Source organism: Mustela nivalis, assembly GCF_964662115.1.
Source record: "Mustela nivalis genome assembly, chromosome: 8".
NCBI lineage: Eukaryota > Metazoa > Chordata > Mammalia > Carnivora > Mustelidae > Mustela > Mustela nivalis.
Genome location: NC_139027.1, coordinates 65290920 through 65316644, shown reverse-complemented (window position 1 = coordinate 65316644; position 25725 = coordinate 65290920). Strand labels below are relative to the sequence as shown.

General features: G+C 38.7%; 1 protein-coding gene and 1 long non-coding RNA gene across 8 annotated transcripts in view; one reads left to right on the top strand and one right to left on the bottom strand.

Moving 5' to 3' along the window:
- Window positions 1–36: 36 nt before the first annotated feature.
- LOC309870962 lies at window positions 37–25558 on the top strand. The gene is made up of 5 exons (XR_014314892.1): window positions 37–140; window positions 5784–5895; window positions 12514–12553; window positions 13668–13733; window positions 22786–25558. It is a non-coding gene; the product is annotated as an uncharacterized lncRNA (long non-coding RNA).
- The window catches only part of EFEMP1 (EGF containing fibulin extracellular matrix protein 1), a 61301-nt gene continuing 54083 nt past the window's right edge, over window positions 18508–25725 (bottom strand). For 5 of the 7 annotated variants that reach the window (XM_082743617.1, XM_082743612.1, XM_082743613.1 and 2 more), the window contains 2 exons: window positions 25466–25661; window positions 19398–21006 (listed from right to left, as the gene is read on the bottom strand). In XM_082743617.1, coding sequence (XP_082599743.1) covers window positions 20845–21006; window positions 25466–25661 — 358 coding nt within the window. In that variant the 3' untranslated portion in view covers window positions 19398–20844. Of the gene's footprint in view, window positions 18831–19397; window positions 21007–25465; window positions 25662–25725 lie in introns of those variants that run through there. The other 2 variants (XM_082743615.1, XM_082743616.1) reach the window with 1 other exon arrangement.

The following is a 25725-nucleotide window of genomic DNA, read 5'->3' as shown; positions in this document are numbered from 1 at the left end:
CAAGCAGGCAGAGAGGCAGGCAGAGAGAGAGGGAGAAGCAGGCTCCCTGCTGAGCAGAGAGCCCGATGTGGGCTCGATCCCAGGACCTTGAGATCATGACCTGAGCCAAAGGCAGAAGCTTAATCCACTGAGCCACCCAGGTGCTCGCTCTTTCTTTCTTTCTTTCTTTCTTTCTTTCTTTCTTTCTTTCTTTCTCTGCCTGCCTTTCTTCTAAGGAGGAGGAAGTTTATTGAATCCACCACAAGGGAGTGGAGGGCAGGACAGCAAAGGAGAGGCTATCTGTCAGAGCTGAAGTTTCTTTAGGTAACATTCCAGATAGAAGCTGCTGGAAATTTTTACCTTTAACTTTCATCTTTACTACTCTGTCTTCTCTCCATTTATAAAACTCTGTGGCTTAAAGGACTATTTGTTACAATTGTTGAGTGTCACCACAATCAAGGACCCACCATTTTCAAGCTACTCTTCTGGGTGTTGAGTCAATATTTGTTAATGTTCTAAATGCCAAGGCCTCTTGAGAACCTAAGAGGAATGTTGCTTAGGCAGGGAGAGGGGAAGGGCAGATTGACTCCTGGCCCTGTAGCTGTACAGCGAATTCTGGAGGTCTGGACTGAACGTCTCCAAAAATGTACCGCTTATTATCATGTTAACTGTACTGTGTTGGTGCCTGCCTCTCCCTCAAGCTGCTTTGAAATATTCTTTCATGTCAACACTGTAGAGGAGAGGGAGAATTCTTCTCTTTGAATTTGAAGAGAATTAAGGAAATCATGGAAGTGTAGGTCTATGAGGGCATGATGAGGCAAGCCATCAAGCTCACAGTGAGGGCTCAGCAAGTTGTTTCATGTTTTCCATTCATAGCTGCCTCTTCTCCGTCAGCAATTTTGAAGCAACCATAAAACAAAATAGGCTCGTTAAATATGAAGGGGTAAGTGAAGTTGGCAGTTGTACCTATTCAAATGGGCCTTCCTTTTTAGATGTTTACACTTCAGAAAAATGAACAGTCAGATGATGGATGAATGCCTGCTTATCAGTGGCTGCTCATGGCCTCTCTGTGGGGTGAGGGTCAGTTAGGGTCTGGATGTGGACATTTTGCTCCAGATCTAGCTCTAAAATGGTCCAAGAGGTTAATGTCACAGTGGAAAAGTAGGATGGCCTTGTCACCATCATTTCATTCACTAAGTTTGAATATAAGGTTGAAGACTGTTTCATGTTCTTTTCTAAACAATCAAGGGTATTTCTTCATGACTCTTCCTGCATGGACATGGGCTTAATTGTACTATCTCCCTGACAGGGACAAGCAATAGTTCTGATCTGTGGTCTAGCTCAACCCATCCATACAATCTCTGCAATGAAATTTTCTCTTCAGGGTGCCTGGGTGGCTCAGTGGGTTGGGGCCCTGCTGGCTGCTCAGGTCATGATCTCAGGGTCCTGGGATTGAGTTCCATGTCGGACTCTCTGCTCGGCAGAGAGCCTGCTTCCTCCTCTTCTCTCTCTCTCTGCCTGCCTCTCTGCCTGCTTGTGATATCTCTTTGTCAAATAAATAAATAAAATCTTTGGGGGAAAAAAAAAGAAATTTTCTCTTCAAATTTGGCTCTTTTCCTGAATGTACAACATCCACATTTTAATGAGCTGAGGAGGAAGTCAAGATACATAAGAGATAGTTTTAACTCTCAAAATCTTAGTCAGTAAGTGAGGTAACATGTGATGATACTCAGTAAATATCAATTTGAGCTGATCCTTGAAAGATAGAAAACATTTCTATGCTCTTTGGTCATTTGAATAGTTTGAACAAAGGCACAGAGATGTTTCCAATCAGTGGACACTGTTTTTGGTTTTTATTTTGTTTGGCATGAGTAGTATTTGATGCCTTTTTGACAACTTGCTTCATCTAGTTTTCTTGGCTTCTGTGTTACCACATTTTACTAGGTTTTCTCTTGTTATTCTAACAGCTTTTTTCAATCTGACCCCCAGGTTTCTATAACCATATAAAATCCTCCTGATGCCTGGTCTGTGTCTCTAGGCAGGTTCTTCTCTTAAAGGTTGGACCTATATATCTGCTGTGCACACCTGCATATTCAACTCTTACTTAAATACCTTATGTCCAGCATGACCAAAGCTGAACTCACCATCTTTTCCCCACTTCTGCATCCCTCAGTGTTTCCCGTCTCAGCGGTTAATGTACATCCAGTTACTTAAGTCAGAAACACAATCTTTGATTCCTCCCTCCCTATCACTCTCCATATGATTAAACATCATGCTCTTTTTATTGTTGCTTATTAATATTTCCTGAATATGCCCAGGTCTCTTCATCTCCACTGCCACTTCCTGAGTCAGCTGACCATCATCTTTTGCTTGAATGACTGCAGTAGCATCTACCTTTGATTTTTCCTCCAGCTAATTCTTTCTCTATAGTGTTACCCGATAAACCTTTTTAAAGCACAAACATGACCATGGTGGTATTTTTTTCCCTTAGAGTCCTTTAATATCTTCTATTTTCCCTAAAGACAATGTCCAGTTTCCTAAATAAGGCTACTTACCTTTCTTGTCCTGGCCTTGCTGACCTCTCTTGCTTCTTGCCACCACCACTCAAGCTCCCCGAGCTTCAGCCATTTTGAAGTGCACTTGCAGTTCTCTGACTCACCGGGTGAGTTTTCTTTCTCTAGGACCTTGAGTGTGCTGTTTCCTATCTAGCACATGCTTCTCCTTTGCTGTTTCTGTTGTCTCAGTTGGGAAATCACTGTTTATACTGATTCTAATGGATTGCTTACTTGTCTATACCTCTTTAGGTCAGTCAGTACCTCTTATAGAGTCTGAAACATTTTAGATATTCAGTAGATTTTTTTTTAATGAATAAGTGGTGATATATGAAGAATGGCAGATCACTCAGTTTGACTGTAATGTAGGATATAAGAAGGGCAACAGTGAAAGATATGAAAGAATGATGGTTGGTTGTCTTAGGTTGGTTCCTTGAACACAAATTCTGAAATAAAGATTTCAGTGCAAGAAGTTTATTGGGAGGGGCTCCTGGATGGCTCTGTGGGTTAAAGCCTCTGCCTTCGGCTCAGATCATGTTCCCAGGGTCTTGGGATCGAGCCCCGCATCTGGCTCTTTGCTCAGCAGGGAGCCTGATTCCTCCTCTCTCTCTGCCTGCCTCTCTGCCTACTTGTGATCTCTCTCTGTCAAATAAATAAATAAAATCTTAAAAAAAAAGTTTATTGGGAAATGCTTGTAGGGTTAACCCTTGTGAGGGAGTCAGGGAAGCAGGACAGGACAGAGGGACAAGTTGAGTCAAAATAAAGTTGCAGCAGGGTGATCAGCTAATCCCACATGCCACATAGAAGTTGGTGTAACTGTATAAAATTGTCCTGAATTGAGACAAGGGGGCTGGGCCTTTGTATTCCCATAGTAATCACTTATTAAATGTGGTCTGATTCTGGGGGGAAAACAAACCTTGGGCCAAACAGTTCCTTTTGGTCAATGGCAATTTCCGGGGAAGAATTAAACTCTGACTTGTCAGAAGCCAGCACTGCTAGCATCTGGTGGATGCTGGCAGAATGCTTTGGTACTGAGAGGAGATCTGGGTGGCATACTACAGCATCCTTGACACTATGCCTAGTTCATGCCAAACTGAGGAATTTATACTTTATTTGGTAGGCCTTGAGATACCATTGGAGGTATTTTCTCAGAATAGTAATGTGATTCAGACCTACATATAGGAAGATTAATCTTGCTGAGGTGATTAGATTAGACTGAAGATGGAGAAGCTGGAGACAGAGAAGACAAAATCTTTTGAAATAGCCCAGGTGAGGAAATAAAGGCTTGAGCAAGGGTGTTGGCATTGGAAATGGGAAAGGCAAGTGGTTGGTAATAGGAGATAAGGCAGTGCTAGAATTTGCAGGCCCTGGTGACTGGTTTAATATGGGAAGTATGGAAGTGTAAGGAGACTCAAAAGTGAATCTAAGGTTTTGAGCCTAGATGAAATATAAGAATAATGGTGCCAGTAATAGAAGTTTAAGAAGAATATAGGCATGGTGGTAGATTTCTTGAATTTGCAAGATGGTATTTTCAAATAGAAGTGGCCTACAGGTAACTGGAAAAACACGTTGAAATAAAAAGTTATATAATGATATGAGGATGGTCATGAAGCAGTTTAAGTATTAAATGGATAAATAAACAGTTAATGCTAAGGGAGATCAGAGAAGAGAGAAGTCCCTGTGGCCAAGAAGTCATCATGGAGGAGCTGGGTTTTTGAGTTGATAGATGGGGGTATGGGGTTAGGAGAGAGGGAGAAGGAATGACAATATTCAAGGTGGGGGCAATGGTTTGATTAGAGGCAGAGAGGTAGGAATATATTTCACATGTTCATGATATTGTAAGAAGACCACTTTGACTAGAGGAAAGGATTCATTGAAGGAAATACTGATTTAAAAATCATACAGTTGATTGTGGAAGGACTTGAATTACAGGCTGAATGACAGGGAGGTTAGAGGAATCCAATTTTTTTTTTTTTTAAGATGTATTTATTTGAGAGAGAGAGAGAGAGAGAGTTGGGGGAGAAGAAGAGGGAGAGCATCTTCAAGCAGACTCCCCAGTATGCATGGAGCCAATGTGAGGCTGGATCCCACAACCCATGGGATCATGAACTGAACTGAAACCAAGAGTTGGATGCTCAACGATCAGAGCCATCCAGACACTCCAGGAATTCAGATTTCTTTTCAAACTTTGTCTCTGTTTCTAAAATTTGGTTCTATCTACTGCTGAATGTAGGTGTTCATAACCCACAGAACTAGAACTTTCAACTTGAGAGATACCCTCTGTGATTTTTTTACACCCAAGTGGTTCTGATGTAGAAGACTACTGGTCATCGGCATTCTTTTTTGGGAGATTATATGAGGACACATTAAAGGAAAGTCCAGCCTGAATGTATTTCTGTGGCTTTTATATTCACAGTCTTTGCTTAGCTTTAATGAAGTGCAAAGAAATCTGTGGCCTAATTGGTCAGCTGGTATACTGGCTCACCCTGAAAAGTAAATATTGTGTATCTGCAAGTGGAAAGTCAGTATGTGTAATCTAGCTGCCTAGTCACGCCTGCTCCAAACACTGTTGAAAACTTTGACCAAGGGCTATAAAACTGTCAAGAGCTGGGGCCCACATTTGCTTCCACATCAAATAGCTTGTAACTGAAGCTATTGGGAAGACAATAGGGCATACATTTGACTTGCTGAGATCCCTTGTTTATTACAGAAGCATCTGGCAGAGTTAAATAGCTTTGTATTACATCATTTTTCATTTTTTGTTTTTTGTTTATTCTCTAGTTGAATTTAATATCGAAACTTGCCCCACCCTCTTCTAAGTACTCAGAATAAAAAGGATATCTTGATATCAGTGCTATAACTGCAAAATGGAATCTTCAGATTGGCACTTGGACCATTAAAAAAATAAAATAAAACAGAAATTTACTTGGTGCCTTTGAACATATATTTAAAAATTTCACCTTCTTCCAAGGTGATCAAGGGCTGCTATGAGACTTCCCCATTGCCATTTTGTGACATTCACAGAAAACTTATTTCCCATTTTTTTTTTTCATAATTTCATCAGAATGTTTGAAACATCTCTTGGGAAGGGGATGAAAATTACTGCTGAAGGCACTAATTCATTCTTTCTTTCTTTCTTTCTTTCTTTCTTTCTTTCTTTCTTTCTTTCTTTCTTTCTTTCTTTTTCTATTTTCTTCCTTTCCTTATTTCTCTCTTTCTTTCCTCCTTTCTTTCTCTCTTTATTTCGAACAGGAAGTTAATGGTGTTTGTTGAAGCCACATGGTTACTTTCAGAATAGCCTGCTAGATTTAGAACAAGTGATGGAGAATATGCCATTGATGTGCGAGCAGTTACTTCTGTTAAGGTAAAGTAACCCAGGCATGTCTGTAGCTTTTTGTACAGCTAATAGCATGAACTTTCACTCAACAGAAGAAAACATGTCAAATCTTGAACAATTAAAAAACAAGGCACTTGTGTACTTTATTAAGTTGCAACTGGTATTCAATAGCTCTGCATTAATCTCTAAGAAACAAAGGAGGATTTACTCTTTTAATCCATTGCTCAACCTTGCACAACTGATTTTATACTTCAGGCCACAGAAATGTTTACTGCACCATAAAGATTTTTTAATTCTTATATATTTAATTGTGTCCTTTAGAGACTTGGTCTAAAGTGGGGTACAGTTCAGTGATCCAAAAAGAATCATATAAGAGTTATGTATGTTGTGCTTTCAATTCTAATTAGAAATCTTACTTGTTTAATGCTTTGCTTACTCCATTTAGATCCTTAGTGTATCCAGACTAATTTTCACAGCTACCTTAGACATCCCTTTTAGTAACTTTTCACTTCTTCCCTATTTACCTTGGCTAGAGATGTGGAAGAGTCATCTCCAGACCCATGGTGTGATTTTGAGGGTACTAAGAATTCCTTGTTTCCCAAAATAACTCTCATAGGTTTGTTTGTTTGTTTGTTATACTGAAGTATAATTGACATACAGAGTTATATTGGTTTCAGGTGTACAGCAAAATGATTTGATGTACAAATGATGTACAATTTGATGTACAAATGATGTATGTTGCAAAATGATCACAAGAAGTCTAGTTAACATCTGTCACCATACACAGTTACAGATTTTTTTTTTCCTCTTGTGGAGAACTTTTAAGATCTATTCTCTTAATAACTTTCAAATATGTAATAATTTTTATTAGTAATATTCCTTTAAAAGGCACTAAAGATCTTGATGCAATTTGCTTGTTCATGGTATCTACTAGTCTCATCCCTAGTAGACAGGGTTTTGGCTTATTAACAGGTTTTTTTTTAAAAAGAAGCACAGAAAATATAAGTGGCCATACAGAATTAGCCACTGATCAGTAATGAGGTGGTAAGGACTGCAGGCTTTGGAGGCAAACTGATCTGGGTTATAGACCTTGCTCTACCACTTTCTATTTGTGTGGCATCTGTTTCTTATTTCTCTGAGGCTCAATTGCTTCCTCTTTCAAATGGGATGAAAATGTCCATATCACAAAATGAGGTGATATTTGTAAAGCACATCAAATGTCTAGCACAGCTTTAGACCACAGAGTATGGCGTATAATAGTACTTAGTAAATGTTAGCTCTCCTTATCACTATTTAGATAACCTAGGCATTTAAAAAAATGATTTTCTTGGAAAAGGCTAACATAGATTTGCTGACACTAAGGTATACCTTGAAGATATTTAAAAGATATGCCTTAGATTTTTAACTGAGGTACTAGCCTAAATCCCATTTTAGGAGATTAATGTGAACTGACCAATACCTAAATCCTTGCTCCCCAACCTCACTTAAAATATTTGAATCCAAACTGCTCTGGCAGCTTCTGCCTCTTGCATCTACTTATCTGATGTCTGGTACCGCTTACCTCTGTTGTTGTGGTAGCCAAAGTTTGGACTTTCCCCCTGGTACTCCAGTTCCAGAAAGTTTGGCTTTGTTGTGCCACCTCATCCATCCAGGCTTGACTCTCTGTCCTGAAATCTGTTTTTTTTGGCTTTGTTCTACCAGATCAACATTAATGGACCCATCTCATGGGCTCCATATAGGACACTAAAATGTTGAAGTTCTCAGTTAATGGGACTGGTGGACTCTATACCAAAATACTACTGAACAGGCACTCCTATGGAAGATTCTGGTAACCCACTCCCAGATTTAGTTTAATGCCTGGATGTAATTATCTATCATATTCCCAAGTCCCCTATGGCTTCCTTGAGTTTGCTTTGAATTTTTAAAAAAGAACTTTTTTTTTTTTAAAAGATCTTACTTATTTATTTGTCAGAGAGAGAGAGGGAGGGAGCTCCATAGAGAGATAGAGAGCACAAGCTGGGGGGACAGGCAGAGAGAGAAGCAGGCTCCCAGCTGAGCAAAGAGCTCCTTATAGGACTCGATCCCAAAACTCTGGGATCATGACTTGAAGGGAAAGCAGAGGCTTAACTGACTGAGCCACCCAGGCATCAGGATTTTAGAAGTAAAAAAGAACTTCTTAATCTGACATGAAACTCATTGTAAAAAAGGTAATAAATTGCAGATATAGGAAAGCAGAGGGAAGAGAATACAATGTTGTTTCAATCCTATCCCAGAAATAAGCATAGTTAACATTTGTTATACTTTTTTCTTCCCGTACATATATTTATGTGATTGAGACAGTATCTCCTATTTTCTACTTAACACTGTATCATAAACACCCCCTGCTCCATATAAATCTTTTTTTAAAAAAGATTTTATTTATTAATTTGACACAGAGAGAGAGATCTTAAGTAGGCAGAGAGGCAGGCAGAGAGAGAGCGGGAAGCAGGATCCCTGCTGAGCAGAGAGCCTGACTTGGGGTTCCATCCCATGACCCTGAGATCATGACCTGAGCCGAAGGCAGAGGCTTTAACCCACTGAGCCACCCAGGTGCCCCGACACTTACATATTTATTGAATGAATAAAAAAGTATTTAAAAGGTGACTTGCCCTCTTTAAAAATAAATAAATGGAAATGTGGAAATAAGGATTCTACTTATCCCTGAACATAAGAAGTACACTACAGAAAAGAGATAGAGAATTTTGAGGGGGAAATAAGGATGGGGGAGGTTAAGGGAGAGTTTCCTAACCCGTATCTCCCTTCCCACCTAGGTTAATGATATGCATGCAAAAGGCCTAAAGAGCGAGGTGGAGAGAAAGCAAGAAGGCAAGCTTCACCACATTAAACGAAAAGCAAACAATATGCCTATCAGCATCGTAAGATATACCACTCTGCTAGGAAAACCCAAGACAAAAGAATTATTAGACACAACAGTTCAAAGCACATTGCATCGGTCAAAATGTCCATCATCTTGTATAGAAATGTACCATTCTAAGAGAGAAAAGGAAAACTTTAGCAAAGTCACTCAGGAACAAGAACTTACTTTGTCTTCTTCATCCGGTCAACTCCTCTATCTGAAAGCCATTTAGCTCCATGCTAAGGATTGTGTGAAAGGACAATAGGGAGGTCTTTTTCATTGCTAAGGACAGGTACACTTTGAAGATGACACTCAAAAGAGGTTAAAATGAATCAACAAACAATTGTTGGACTTATGCAAGGGCATGTGAAGCTCATGTTAAAGCCACACACACAAAAATCTTGATCTCAGAGAATTCAATTTTAACCTAGGGGAAGTGTGGGACGGAAGGAACCAACATGCAATATTGATTTCATTCCAAAGAAAATTTAAGGGGGTAGAGATCTACCTCAAGAAGATTAAGTTAGTGGATGTTCTGGGGATGGTCTTTGCGATTCCAAACAACTACCTATGCTGTGTATTAGAAGGACAATAACTTGAATTTAAATAAAAATTTGAAGAGGAAAAAAAAGAAAGGTAAGTGTAATTTGGGACAAAGCGAGAAAATGTGACGCAAAAAATGATGTAAAATATGGAGGTGGTGCTAATTCCATGCAGACTATTACATTTGTAAGAATTGTATTTTCTGGATGCACTTTAGGAAATATGTGAACATTTAGGGAGATGACAGATAAATGGCTGGGTGTGTGTGTGTGTGAACATATTTAAATGGCAATTATTACTTCTGTGTAATTTCTTAGATATCCTTAAAAGGAAAGCTTAGAAACCATCTGAGAAGAGCTGATCTAGAGAGAAGTAGCATCGCAAATTTGAATCAGCCTGCCCAGGTTTATGGCCTGGCTCTGCCTTATACAGGTCATGAGACTTTGCACAAGTAACCTAACCTCACAATCCTGTTTCCACTTGTGCAGAAGAAGATAACAGGGATGCCTGGGTGGCTCAGTCTAAGTGTCTGACTCTTGGTTTCTGCTCAGGTCATGATCTCATGGTTGTGGTTCGATACCTGTGCTGCGCATTGAGCCTGTTCGGAGTTTTCTCTCTCTTTCTCTCCCTCTGCATCTTCCCCTGCTCATGCTGTCTCTCTCTTTTTCAAAAAAGGGAGGGGAAGAATAATAACAGGTCACAGGAATACTTGGAGCATTAGAGACACTATATCCAGGAGACATAAAAATATATGCCTACACAAAAACTTGTACACAAATGTTTATAGCAGCATTATTCATAATAACCAAAAAGTGGAAACAACCCAAAAGTCCATCAGCTAAAGAATGGGTAAACAGAATGGAGTGTCGCCAGAGGATGGAATATTATGTGGCCATAAAAAGGAATGGAAAACTGCCACATGCTACAACAGGCATGAATCTTGAAAAATTATGTAATTCTATTCATATTAAATGCCCAGAATAGGGAAATTAATAGATATAGAAAGTAGATTAGTGATCATTTAGAGCTGGGGGATAGGGGTAGAGTAGAGGGTAGGAAGATGATAGCTAAAGGATACAAGGTTTCTATATGAGCAGGTGAAAATGTAAAATTGACTGTGATGGTGCACATATCTGTGAATATACTAAAAGCTAGTGAATTGTATACTTTTAACAGATGACTTGTATGATATATAAATAATATCAATAAAACTGTTAAAAAGTTTTTTAAAAAGAAACAAAAATAGAGAAGGGATACAGAAAAAAATAAACGAAGCTCCAAGTAAAGCTAAAAGTAAATCTGAGAGAAAATTATTCTCAGTGGGTGCCTGGGTGGTTCAGTTGGTTAAGAATCTGACTCTTGACGTCAGCTCAGGACATGATCTCAGGGTCATGAGATTGAGCCCTGCTCCACGCTAAGCATGGAGCCTGCTTAAGAGTCTCTCTTCCTTGGTGATTCACAGACCTGTACCCCTGGGGATAAAAATATATGTTTATAAAAAATAAAAAATTAAAAAAAAAAAAAGAGTCTCTCTTCCTTTCTCTCTGTGGCCCTCCTCTCTGTACACCCCCATTAGCATGCTCTACACCCCCTCAAAAAGGATGAAAAGAAAATTATTCTCTTTTCCAGTGGAACACTCCCATTCCTAGAATAAAGAATATACTCATTTGCTAGCTTCACCATTGAGGTAGAAACTGCTAGCTAGTGACCAAACCCATTTTCTTATCTTCTGGACACAGCCAGACTCTATTTCCCAGCTTTTCAAAGGAAAATGAGCATGGTAATGGAAGCCACTTCCAGGCCTGTCTCATAAAACGTTTTCACATTCCATCCATCATTGATCCATCTTTTGATGTAGATGAGCACAGTGACCTTGGAAGACATTTGAAGATGACAGAGCCCCAAAATGAAAGGAGTTTAAATTTCTGAATCTCTGCTTGTAAACAATTGCCTGCCTATCACGTTATGGGAGCCAGAAACCTAGCTCTCTCATTGTCTATGTCCAAGCCATTATTGAGTTCATTGCCTCCTATGTGTATTGAATTTGTTACTTTCTCTTCATGCTCTCCACCAAACACTTTGTCCAAGTGAACACCTCTTTTCTCGGGTTCCTAGCATAACTTTCTAAACGGCATCAGTTCTGGTCCTCTTCCAGTTTATCAAAACTTGTTTTTCTTCTACTACCTACACTGGTTCTGGATGCTAAGATGTTAGGACACATAGTATTGTGATAAGACCATTGGATTGGCCTTGAGCCTTTGTGCATACTATCAACACAGAGGGTAGTAGGAATATTTCTGAAATCAGACAGGAATGAAATTAACTATATATAGAAGTGACTGTGAAACTCAAACAAATGCACCCTCCTAACTTAATTTTTCCAGGTTAGATTCCCAAAAATCCTTGTGACCACTCCAGTGCCATCCACCGTGAAAAGAAATATGATGTGATAAAGGAGGAGGGGCAGGCAGGAAGCAGGCAGAGGCTAAGCAGAAAGAGCAGTCCTAATCAATTCAACTAAAATATATTACTCTTGCAAATTTTACAAAAATATGACCATGTGAACACATTGCTAGGTCCATTCAGGACCTTGGAAGAGACGAGTGTATGGGAAGGGTCTTAAAGATTTATCTTCATTAGCTTCTCTGAAAGTTCACCTTTGAAGGGCAACCATTTTTTTTTAAAGATTTTATTTATTTATTTATTTGACAAAGAGAGAGAAAGAGAGCACAAGCAGGGGAACAGCATTCAGAGGGAGAGGGAGAAGCAGGCTCTCTGCTGAGCAGGGAGCCCGATGAGGGGCTCGATCCCAGGACTCTGGGATCATGACCTGAGCTCAGGGCAGATGTTTAACGCAAAGCCCTGAAGGGCAACCACTTTTTTTTTTTTTTAAGATTTTATTTATTTATTTGACAGATAGAGATCACAAGTAGGCACAGAGGCAGGCAGAGAGAGAGGAGGAAGCAGGCTCCCCACTGAGCAGAGAGCCTAATGCAGGGCTCCATCCCAGGACCCTGGGAACAAGACCCGAGCTGAAGGCAGAGGCTTTAACCCACTGAGCCACCCAGATGCCCCGAAGGGCAACCAGTTTTATACAATAGTCTGTAATTGGACTTGTGATGTGCTTTGTTATCTCACAGGCTCATGGTATTAACTATATGATTCCACTTTACATAACTTCTTATATGTCTTTGTGTCTATTTCAGAACCCTGTGTCTTGGATGTGGTTGGTCCCTCACTTGTGAGGTAGGTGATTCTTGGAGTGGAAAACTAGAGTAGAAGAAGAGAAAAGAAGAGTAAGAAAGAAAACAAAAAAAAGATGGAGAATCAACAAAAAAAAAGTCAGGAAAGAGGTTCATGTGATTTGAAGCCATCCAGTCAGTTATGCATGCTTCAGGTGTCAGACTTATCACGCATTGAGCTGACCTCAGTCAGCAGATTTTCATGCCTCCTCCAATTCCTTTCAGTCACTTGAGTTTACTGGGGCTGCATTTGAAATTTCTAGCTCCCTGACAGTATCCTTCTGCAGGCAGTTATAAGTGGGTGTGGTGTTAGTGCCCCTGGGGCAACCCCCACAACAGAGTTGGAAGTTAGTAGATAAATGGCCCAGCCTCGGCAGCTAGGCAGCTTCTGGTGGGATTCTTTTGAGGTAAGTTTCACAAGATTTCTCAGAGGCTCCCTAGAGGAAATGTGTACCAGTTATCTATAGTAGTGATTTACTCATTAACTCATTTATTGGCATCTCTCTTCTCCCTGACTCATTTTCCCCACTTCCTTGCCTGTTCTTTCTGAGTTAACCTCTCAAACTATCCACACTCAATTCTTATGTCAGATTTTGCTTTGGGGGCAATACAAACCAAGACACCTGATTTATTTTAAGTCACAGGCAAGTAATTTACCACTCAAAGAGAGAAATGTAATCTAAATATTAAAATACAAAAACATGGAATACAGTTTTTAAAGGAAATAAACAATTTGGAGATACCAAGAAAATGCAACAAAATTATTTATTTGTGTTATACGCATCTGTTTAAAAATAATGCTGAGATTCTGCAGAAACTAATTTAGTTTCTATGGGAAGATAAAAAAGAACTGAATTCTTGCATTCAGGTCTTTAAAATTCTCCTGCATTTGTATTCTGACTCTGGCTTATTAAAGGGGTCTGTGCTCCATTAACATACACATGCGCTTACAATATAAACAGCTTAACTAGACATCTGTGTTGACTACATACAAGAGGCAGTTAACTTTTAGCCTTGATTCTGTTCAACAATCTTGATATTTTAGTCTGCTGGCCAGATGAAACAAGATTGGTTTTTTTGGTACCAGATGTGTCACAGTTTGGGTTTGTATTTTGCAGGTGCTCCCCCCAGCTGGGAGGATGGAAATGTGCCATCTTTCTGAGAAGATGATTCGGGATAGAAATATAAGTCTGTTAAAAATAATTCGACATATTAATGGAAGGTTTTGTCCCTTGTGGGCTTCTTATGCATACCATATGAGCAGACCAGCAGCTGTTCTATATTTTAAAAGAAGAGTTAGAAAGTTAGAAGCATACACCGCTGTTCAAAACATAAGCAACATCTTGGAGTCATGGAAACAGGATTCAACAATAAACTTGTATTTGTGAAGCTTCCCAAAAATAATAATCCCACTGGGCTGTGTTCAGGTGGTCTTAAGATGCTGAACAATCTTCCTATTTCCATCATTTGGCTTCACTAAAACATCTCCCTTGTAGAGGCAAAGTGGTAAAAAAGACTTTATTTATTCGATATGGGGATTGGTTTCCAACTGATTTCTGCCCTTCAATATTTATATTTTTAAACTACAGTTTAAAAAAAAATTTTTTTAATAAACATATAATGTATTATTAGCCCCAGGGGTACAGGTCTGTGAATCGCCAGGTTTACACACTTCACAGCACTCACCATAGCACATTCCCCTCCCCAATGTCTATAACCCCAGCTCCCTCTCCCTACCTACCCCCGCCAGTTTGTTTTGTAAGGTTAAGAGTCTCTTATGGTTTGTCTTTCTCCGGATCCCATCTTGTTTCATTAAATTACAATTTTAAAAGCCCTACTTGTTTTTACCATTTTTATTTAAACACAGTGTGAACGAACTAAAAACCCCACAGAGGACTGAGTTGTTAATAAAATGAGGCATCTTATCTTACTCTGGGTGATGATATTCATTTTTTGTTCCTTCAGAAATCACCTAATGTTAGAAGGCATTCATCAAAACCCATGCCCACTTCTCAGGTGAGGTAACTGAAGGCCACAGAGATGAAGTGCCTTGATCAAGGTCACTGAACCAGATAATGGGAAATTCACAAACAGAATGCCTACCTATTTGTCAATAAAGTGCTCACTTTAAACCGTGAAAAAAATATCCCCTAATGAATATTAACCAGTGTCAAGGAATGGCAATAATCTACACAAAAACCTCTAACTTTATACTAATCCTATGGAAGGAAGGACTCTGCAAGTGTTTTGGCCCAGCTTCTGAACCGGGAGAGTGTTAGCCTCACTCCCTCTTCACCACTGTTGCTCTCAAAGCTCCCCCAGGCAGAGAGCTACATCTGGATCTTTAGTAATAGACTTTTTCTTTTGGGAATTGCTGTCCTCTCCAATATAGTAAGGTCTACATGATTGGTCCTTGACTTTGAATTTCTTGAGTTTAGGAGTATTTCGTGTAACACGATGACTTCTGCCTCTATGGAGTTTTTAAAGAGAACAAATCAGCTAAAGTTTAAGAAAATAAATGAGAATCAGGTTGGCATCTGTGTTATTTCAACACAATTGCATGTAACAGCAGTGGTGACAACTGGTCACAGCAATCAGCAAAGCTGGTCCACGATTTGGGGTGGACGCTTTGCAGGAAAGAAAGCGATTGCTTGCTGGTGTTGAAATTTGGAGTATGGCCCATGAAGGAACTTAATCTAAATCAGAAGACCTGCATTCTAGGCACAGCACTGTTGCCTAACAAACTGTGACCTTGAGCAAGTCTTAAAAATAAAATGACCTGACTAGGTGGCATCTGAATTTAGAATCCTATTATGGTTATTGTTATTAAAAAGAAGTGCACCCATGTAATAAGAGGTTTTATGTTTAGAGGGAGTGGAGATAGCAAGTTGTTAAAGAAATCAGTTAAGAGGGAAATTTTGCAGCTGAAGGGATCTTATTTTGGGGGAGGGGGCAGTCTTAATAACCAAGAGGCCTTTCCTAATCACTGTCCGAATGGAACTGTCCAGTTATAGAGCACGGAAGTCTCTGAGCCCAGGAATGGTTAACAGAATGGTGAAGTGATGGAAATGATCCAGTTATGTCTTTATTACTGAAACTTACTAAGAATATACATATTTCCAGGGAAGCATGTTTGGAAGTGTGGGAACCCATGGCTGGACTTTTTTCACTGGTGAAACAAGGCAAAATGACTTTTCATTTAACATGAGTATTTCTATTTCAGTATCAGTGAAAAGGAGCAAAAACATGCATAATTTAACAGACCAAATAGCAAAAAAAAATATTTTGAATTGTGATTTAAATATTTATAGCTAGGGTGCCTGGGTGGCTCAATTAAGCAACTGCCTTCGGCTCAGGTCATGATCCTGGAGTCCTGGAATGGAGTCCCACATTGGGCTCCTAGCTCCATGGGGAGTCTGCTTCTCCCTCTGACCTTTTCCCCTCTCAGGCTCTCTCTCACTTTCTCTCTCTCAAATAAATAAATAAAATCTTTTTTTAAAAAAAGTAAAAAAAAAAAATTATAGCTAAATTGGTCCTTGGCCCCAATTAATGAACCCACAGTGTGAAGATCTATTTTGGGGAAGGCACTATGAATCTTCTCTTCTACCAATGTCCAGTGCTCCCAATAGTCACTGGACACAAGGAGTGCTCAGATGCTTTAAAAAATTTGGCAAATTGAGGTAACTTATCTGTCAATGCAGCCCAGGGGTAGGGATTAGTTACAGTTGTTAAAACTGGAAAAGCTCCTTCTTTCAATATCTCAGTTTAATGGATAAAGAAAGCTAAGTATTACAAGTGGTTAATGTTAGAGCTGATTCTTTTATAATACATCACACTCTTAAACGTTGGAAAGGATTACTATAGAAGTTGCTCAATAAATGTTTGCCTCTGAATAATCATGATTCTGGGATGTATTTGTCTTGTAATTCCCATCTATGAGAGCTGGTTTAAATCAGTGTTTCTCATTGAGAAGGGGAGGAGGGAGTCATGTGTAGTTCGAAAACAAAGCAGGTCTTTGTCTTACTGGTTTGGTTTGTTTTTAGTGAAGATGTTTACTTTATTTTGAATTTCAAATGACATTAAAAAGAGAACAGGAGATTTTTCTGTTTACTGAGGATTGGTGTACCTGTAAGGGAAATTATGTGTTAGCTTTCCAAATCTCTTTCCAGGATTTTGCTTCTGAGAATGAAAAATATATATTTTTTTCACTAGCTAGTTTTTTTTCTATTCTTTTTTTTTAGTTAAAAATGAAACTAAAAATGGGTGATTTAGGTTGTGAAATTAGTGGATGAGTCATCTAAGAATCAGTTTCCTTTTTGTAGCTAAGACAAAAAGGAATTACAGGTGGGAAGAACATATCAGCTTATGTTCCTCAGCTGATGAATGTGAAACAGGGAAACTGAAGGACTCCATAAAAATCTGCTTTTTGCTTCTTTTCCTGGTTTTATTCATGCTAGGACCTGTATCCCCACTTTACACATGCCTTAGAATGCAAATAGTGTATGTCCTCCTTGTAAAGAATAAGGAGTTAATGATTCCTTTAGAATAGAGAACATGTAAAGAAGGACCAAAGCCATCATAAGCATGTTCTTTTTTTTTTTAATAGTTTTTTTGTTTTGTTTTGTTTTTAAGATTTTATTTATTTATCAGAGAGAGAGGGAGAGAGAGCGAGCATAGGCAGACAGAATGGCAGGCAGAGGCAGAGGGAGAAGCAGGCTCCCTGCTGAGCAAGGAGCCCGATATGGGACTCGATCCAGGACGCTGGGATCATGACCTGAGCCAAAGGCAGCTGCTTAACCAACTGAGCCACCCAGGCGTCCTATCATAAGCATGTTCTAAACCACCATTGGAGCTAGACATCTTGACGCCATGACCCCTGCTTCCAAGGAATAACACCTAAGTCCTTGTCTTTGTTCTAACTGGTTTCTGGATGCCTAAGAGGACACATACACCAAACCAAAATCCTCAACAAAAACCTCCAACCCCAAGCAAAGACCAGACTCCCACCTTTCCTTTCTGAGTCTCCCAGACACTCCATCTGTATCCGCTCTCTCTATGTTTTCAGTAAACTCTGCTCTCACTCCCTGCTGGCTCACTGCAAGGACCCTCTTGGCTTGTCCTATGGGACCCCATTCTGGCTCCTTGGACCTGGTCTGCCAGCATCAAAATGGTAAAATGTGGTATGTCTACACTATGGAATATTATTTAGTCATAGAAAGGAATGAAGTACTGATACATGCTACAATATGGCTGAAACTTACAAATATCATGCTAAGTGAAAAAGCCACAAAAGGGTATCTCTTGTGTGACTCTATTTATATGAAGTGTCCAGAAAGACAAATTCAAAGACAGAAACTAGATTAATGGTAACTCCTGCCACTTTGTGGGTTGGGGAATGAGATGTTACTGCTAATGAATATGGGGTGTATAATGGGTATGGGACTAGATAGTGTTGATATTTGCATAACATCGTAATATACTAAAAGTCACTTAATTGTACACCTTTAAATGAATTGTATTGTGTACTTTACAATTAATAAGGGAATCACATCAGTGACATTTCATTGTATCAACCCTTCTGATCTGTCTATGATTTGTGAATAGGGCTAGGCTTTGGGATGAAAGTGCAGCCATTTTGCCTATAGTTAATGCTTTCTTTTAGTTTCTGTCCTTTTTATGATTTATTTATTTTAGAGAGGGAGGAAGGGCAGAGGGAGACAGTCTTAAACAGACTCCACCCTGAGCAGGGAGCCCAACATGGAATCAGTCTCACAACATGGGACTGAGATCATGACCTGAGCTGAAACCAAGAGTTGGATGCTTAACCGACTGCCCCAGGCAGGTGCCCCTGCAGTTAATGATTTCTGTATCTATCTATCTATCTATTAATTATTTTAATATTATTAAAAAAATGCAGTTTAAAAATTCCTATATATTATAACATGTTTTATATCTTAATTACATAACACAGAAATAATTTATTTACTTATATATTTACATAACATATAATATCAAATACATTATTCCATAATATATAGGATATAATTATATAATAGTAATATGTAATTCTACAATATTATATGAATGCTTAGAAGTGGGGGTGGAGGGCCAGGGCTTATATATAAATATTTCAGAGAAATTTCTGTTTCTTCTTCTGTAATTCTTTGTAGAGTTATAGATAAGAAACTGTCTTCTTACTTAAAAGTGAAAGTTATTAGAGGTCTTAGACTTTCTTTTTAAACTCTCTCCACTCCCATCACTGATTTGAGAACTGTGTCCATCTGTAGAAAAATCAATAGACTGATTAAAAACAGAGAAGTTTAGATCAAGCCTTAGTTTATCTGGACTGCAAGTACTCATGTGGACGGAGTGACGGGAATGCCCTCACCAGCCCTGCTGTGTTGAGGCTGCTGTTCATTCTGCTTCTTTGTATGGCTCTTGGCCAGACCTGTTCTCTCATCTCTGTTTCTGTGCCCCTTTAACAAAAGCCCATCCCCTGTTCACATAAGAAGTTTGTGTTTTGTTTCTTGATTTCTTGGTGAACTGACTTTTTGACAACTACTGCACATTTAGTCAACACTTTGAGAAACACCTGTTTCAAGGCTGAGCTTGCCTGGGTGTCAGAGGTTACTCATATGTGTTTTGAAACTGGATATAAGAGAAAATTGGCTGCACCCTTCTTGTGGTATGATTTTAGCAGTCTTTCCTCCTCCCTTATCTCCTAGATTATCTATTAGAAAAAAACCAAATGGACGTTCTTGTTCTAGCAGCTATAATTAATTTTTTTCCCCAGACAAAATGATATTGATTACTGGTTACACTTAAAAAAACCTCCAAAGATAGAGTGATCCTCTAAAAGAATATTTATTTTTATTTAAAAATATGATACATCAAAGTGAAGCAGTTACACTTTAAACAAATAATACATAAAACCTTTCCTTTGAATTCAGAGGGAGGGCGGTTTGCTTTAGTTCACGGTCACTCTGGATGCTAAGAATAAGAACCATTCTCATTTTCTTCCTCTGTGAGCCTCACATATAAAGATGAGAATTTTAGTTATAAGTGAATCTCTAGAGTTTTAATTTTATTCAGAAGCTACAGTTTCCTCAGTACAATACCTATTAATACCTATTCTTCATTTTGCTCTACATCTTGTGGAATACCTGAATTCAGGGATGTACTTACATTTACTGAGTGTTATACATTGAGCTTTTTGTCCTCCCCGAGAATGTTGAAATCCTAACTTCCAAGGTGATAGCATTACAAGTTGAGGCCTTTGAGAGGTAATTAGGTCATAAGGGTGGAGCCCTCATCAATGAGATTAGTACTCTTACAAAACGGACTTGAAGAGAACCCTCTCACTCTCTTTCTAGCATGTGAATATACAAGTCTGCAACCTGGAGGACAGCTCTCATCAGAACATGACCATGCTGGAACTTTGATCTTAGACTTCCAGCCTCTAGGGTGGAAGAAAAAAATTTCTGTCATTTATGAGTCACCCTGTCTATAGTATTTTATTACAGCAGCTTGAACTGACAAATACATTGAATTTGCTTCTTCAGGTCAACTCCAATATAGTTTTAAAATGATTTGTTTTCTTATCCCTCTGTGATGTCTCAGTATAATAATTGTTCTATGGATAACTTATTCACTTTGGGAATTTTGCTTACTGTTTTGTTCACATTCACAATAAAAAATTTCTGACCAAATTTAAAATATTCAACAGAAACGAGCAAATATACAATAATTGTTTATTACTAAGTAAGTAATAAACAACTGTGTTTAGACTGATAATGAAAATAAAAACAATACAAATATGGTAGATCCTCATTTTCTAAAGAAATATATCTTTATTGACTTTTTCCATTTTCTTAAAAAGCAGTTAAAAAATTCATTCTCGAACTTGCATGCTGTTCAGTGTTACGATGGTTGCCTCCTTATGAGACTGTCAGTGGAGCTGTGCTAAGTTTCCTTACGCACCACAGAAGATAATCATTGCTTTGATCCACTTTGACAGAAAAGAATCCAAGTTTCATTGGCTAGGGTATGCTTAGCTCTCTTGAAGAAGACCAGTTTAGTGGATTAATGTCTAATTTATATACAGTAATAAAGACAAACTTTGAATCTTTACAGATTAAATGCCCACTTTATACCATGGTGTAATTGTTTGAATTACTGGTGAGTGTACAGCATATAGATGTAGATGTACTAGATACGTCTATAAATAAAATAGTGCTTTATGGTAACAATATTCTTTGGCTGATTTAAATGCCTATAGTGGACTCTTTGAAAAGACTAAAATGAAAATGGCCCCACTATTATTGTCAATCTTAACACTGAGCTTGTGCGGAAGGTTCCTATACTGTTCACGGTTAGCATCTCCAGGTCCACGATATATTCTCTTGGTCCTGATAGCGACTTCACCAGCACAAGCATTGCACTTACAGGACTTGTTTGCTAAAATAAAAGAAAAAAGAGGGAGGGAGAGAATAATTTTTCTTGAACTGAAGTTTCTATTATTTAAGAGTATACCAAGTCCTATAAGAATTAGGGAAAGAATTTTGAGGGTAGGATAAAAGTCACTACTTAATTCCTTCTTGGTTTTGACCTTTCTTGGTTCTTCCCCCCTTGTCCACACATAATCATTAGTTCCATGGTCCTGGGACCTGCTTTCTTGATAGTTCTGTGTTTTCTGTTCATCCCTCTCTGTTAATGTTTCTCTTCACTTTTATTGAGTAGTACCAGCCTTTATAAAGAGTGAAAATCTGATAATTTTTTTGAACAAGTAAAGAATGTTATTACCTTTCACTTCTTAGCATTATGCATTTGTTTACATTCTAGTAGCCAAAGAAATGTAAATATGTAAATAGTTTATTTCAATAGAACATAGCAAATGCTAAGATACATGAGGTTATGGAGGATATACATGAAGAAGACACACCAAGGTAAAAAATACAGGGAAAAAGAGGAGGAACCTTGAAGCATTGAGGGGAGACTTTTTAATGTCTGAGGAGAGTCACCAAATATAACTGGAAGTTTTATAAAGAAGTATGTTCAGAAGAAACTCATTCATTTTGATGAAGAATGTAATGGGTACTGGAGGAGCAGGCAGGCAGGCAAGCAGATGTGTGAATCTGAATGCCAGAGGAAAGCAGGGGTACAGACCGTGGGTTAGGATTTAACAGTTAATGTCTAATGGGTGGACATTTAAACCAGGGGAGAAAATGTATATGTGCTAAGACTGGAACTAGGAGAAGCCACTATTTAAGGAGTGGGCAGAGAAGAAGCCATTGAGGGAAGCTGAGAAGAAACAGATGATGATGTGGGAAACAGATGAATGGCCAGCAGTATCCAAAAGAATAGTAAGGCTGAAGGAGACTGGAACTCAAAAATGCCCTCTGGAGGTGGCAGTATGGATGTCATTGGTGGCTTTTTTCAGAGCAACTTCAGTAGGGTAATGGGAACAGAAGATTGAAGGGTGACTAGGAAGTAAGAATTCAAAGACTGTGTTTATAGGCTGTGTTTTAGGAAACCTGGGTGGGAAGGGAGAGGAGAGAGAGGGCAACATGTAGGGGGAGGCAAGTTGAATACGTAGGAGGTAGATGGGAGTTTGATGGAACAAAGTTCTAGAGGAGATGGAAGCAAGAATATAGGTGGTGAATTAGCCTTGATTGACAGAAGTAAAACCTCATCTTTGGAAAACTCAAGGGAGAAGGTAAGAAGGAGGACACATGAACCTAAATTTGTAGGGGATGAGTGGAAAGTTCAGGTAATTCATGTCTCTTGGCCTCAGCTGTTTCAGGAGAGTAGGAGGTGAGGCCACCTACTTAAAAGAAGGGTCCAAGCTGAAAGGATGTCCAGACTGAACTCACTTTCCTCTCTATACTGGTTCCTTCTTCCCTATCTTAATAAATGGCTCCATAATCATTTACTGTTGCTCACAACAGAAACTTATGTTGCTTTGGTGCTATCTTGGTGCCTCCTCTTCCTCCACCTCAGCATAGCCAATGATTCACCAAGTCATGTAGTTCTTCCTGTATCTTCATAAATCTCTCCACTGTTTTTGGACTCACTGCTACTGCTGTAGTACCCCATTCTCTTGAACTACTAACTGGTCTCTTCATTTCTATTCTTGTCCCACTCCAATCCAGGCTCTGCAGTGTAGCCAGACATCATTTTTTAACATGATAATATGACAGCCATTCCTCTACCTGAAACCTTAATATGATCTTTAAGGTATTCTGTGATCTGCACCCTGCTCATCTCTCCAGGATCCTCTCAAGTGACTCCACAGGCAGTACTCAGGAGTTTCAGACCAACTGGACTGCTTTTTACTCCTTCCATTTGCTAGTCTTCAACTGCCGGTCTTCAGTTTAAGTCTACTTTTTCAGAGGTTCTGGACCGCTTCTATCTTCTTAGCAGTTGACTGGGTAGGCACTCATGAATACTTGCAACAATTGTAATATTCAGCATACTTGAGAGCACTTGCTCGGTGTCTTGGCCATGAGCTCCACTGGGACAGGGATTGGCTTGGTTTTATTCACTGTTTTATCTCTAGGACCCAGCATGGTGCTTGACCCTTGAAGGTAATAGTAATACCTTGAAGGCACTAGTTGAATTAATTCATTCATTTAAAAATATTTTTTGAACAACTGCTCTGTGCCAGGTATATTCCTTGGGATGAGTATAGAAGAGTGAATAGGCAGTCTTCTCTCATTATACCCACACTGTAGACCATACAAGAAAATAGGCTCAATAAGGCATAGATCCTGGGTGGTATGGATGGGGAGAATGGTATTCTACCTTCAGTTTTATGTACTACTTCTTTACACTATATCCTCTTTTCTAAGGAGAAAGGTTTTCTCAGTATTCTCCTAAAAGGAATATAAATAAAATCCTATATTCTATAGATCCTTCAAAGATCATGTCCAGTATCATGACCATCAAGAAACATTCTTTAACTGTTCAGCCAACATTAATTCTTTGATATCTTGGACCATGGAATTAAACAAACACAAAATTACCCCCTTCCCCCCCCCCCATAGATGTAAACTTTTGCCACATGTAATATTTAAAGCTCTTTAAAGTAAGGAAATATATATTACATGCACCTGGCATGGGACTGAGCATATAGTAGGAGCTTAATTAAGGTCTGATTATTGATTTTAATGCATCAAATACCCTCTACACAAGTGGATTTTCAGTAGAAAAATTTTGTAGGATTTAACCCAACTACTTCTTCAATTATGTGATAAGAAATAATCTTAAAATGACTTTTTATTTCAAATAACTTAATATTTAACTCTGGGATTAGCAAAATTGCCAAAGTTTTATATCATTCATGGAAAAAAAAGATTTTATGTGAGAAAAACACTGTGAGAATTTATACTTGAAAATATCTAGTCGATTAATGCACTGATAGGAATCATAAAACTTTTAAAAGTGCTATGTTTATTGCAAGGAAAATAAAATGCTGGAACTTTGCTTAACTGTTGATTATGCTAGTAATTTTATTTTCTTAAATAATAACTAAAAGTTCAAAGTGGAAAACTTTTTAAAAAAGATTTTGAGATGAACCTCTTTTATTGCTATGTGTTACAAATAATGTTATTTGTTTGGGCTAGAATTATTAAACTGGCATTATCTGAACTGCATCAAATTCATTTAGAGTATACTTCTTACAAATATCTAGTATACCTCAAATTTAAAGCATGAAATGTTAAAGAAGTTTATTCTTAGCTATTAGAAAAAAAGAACAGTAATAAATTTTGGGTTGGATTTTTCTCTTCAGAAGTTGGTCATGAGAAATTAATCATTTCTAATTTACTGGCAAAGAAGCAGAATCACATAATTCTGGAGTTGGAAGGGAACTTAATATATCAAAGAATGGGATAAACATGTAAACATTAAAAATCTGTAAACTTTACCACAAGGATGAATTTCCCAATTTATTTTTCATGTTCTTAAAATGAAATATTGACTTTAAAATTTGATTAAAAATGAAGAGTGCCCAAAGGAGTTTTGAGAAAATTATAACTTGATGAATAACATCCTTAGCGTGAAACAGTTACCGGAACCCTGCAAACTGCTTGGTGGGGTGCCATCATTTGCACATGAAGTGGTGAGCCCTATTTAAAATATGTCAGGATTTTCACCTAAAATGACCTTGCTGAGATGTTGCCTGGGGCCTGGAAGGCTGAGGCACTGGAGTCAGGGAGATCTGCTTGGAAGCCCTTAGAGGGATGAGGGGGCACAAGAGCCAGTTTAAAGGAAGAGAGGCAAGGGCAAGGGGAAGCAAAGATAACCATGAAGAAAGAAATGGCAGAATTGAGAGAAAGATTTCATATAGGCAATGAAAGAAACGGAAAACTCAAAGGTGACCTCACATTGTCTCCCTGGGAGTTTGCAAGAAGGCTGCAACTATTGGCATATTTGGCGCCGGGGGTTGGGGTCATTGCTCAGAGGCTTCTAGGATTCGGTTTTGTTGTGAATGTAAATCATCTTGCAGATGTAACAACAAGGAATTTATGGTTTTTGAAAAGCTCTCCAGGCATTATTTTTTTCTATGTACAATGAAAGAACTATCACTGATTTGCGGTATCTATTTGGAGTGTGTATGTATGTGTGTAGGCTTGTGTTCTACTGGTCACACACAACTCCATTAGAGCCTTCAACTTGATATCTGAGTGACTTTAGAGAAGCTACTAAATATGTGTCTCACTGTTCTGCAAAAATGGAGAAGAAGTATCAGTATCTATCTGACAGTGTTACCAGGAGGATCCAGTGAGATAATGCACACAGGAAGATCTTACACAAACTCCTTAAATGTTAGCTTTCCTTCCAAGTGAATACTGCCAAACCACAGCAAACTTGCACCTGTCCCAACAGCTACGGCTGCCCTCAGGGTACTACTCACTCTTAGGTAGAACTCTCCATTTTCATTTCCAGATTTAATCCGAAAAGTATTGATGGTGTTGGCATAAATGGTCGTGGCCTGTATCTGGAAGATGTCTGATGGCACAGACCTATCCGATCGGATGCTCATGTACTTGTAGACTATAGACTGGGGAAGTTCTCGGCACACCGCACTTGAGACTGGGCAAACACATCGGCTGCGGAGAAAAACAAAAGTATTTCCCAGTTTAGTGTGGTAAGATCAGAAGCTTCTCACTTTCA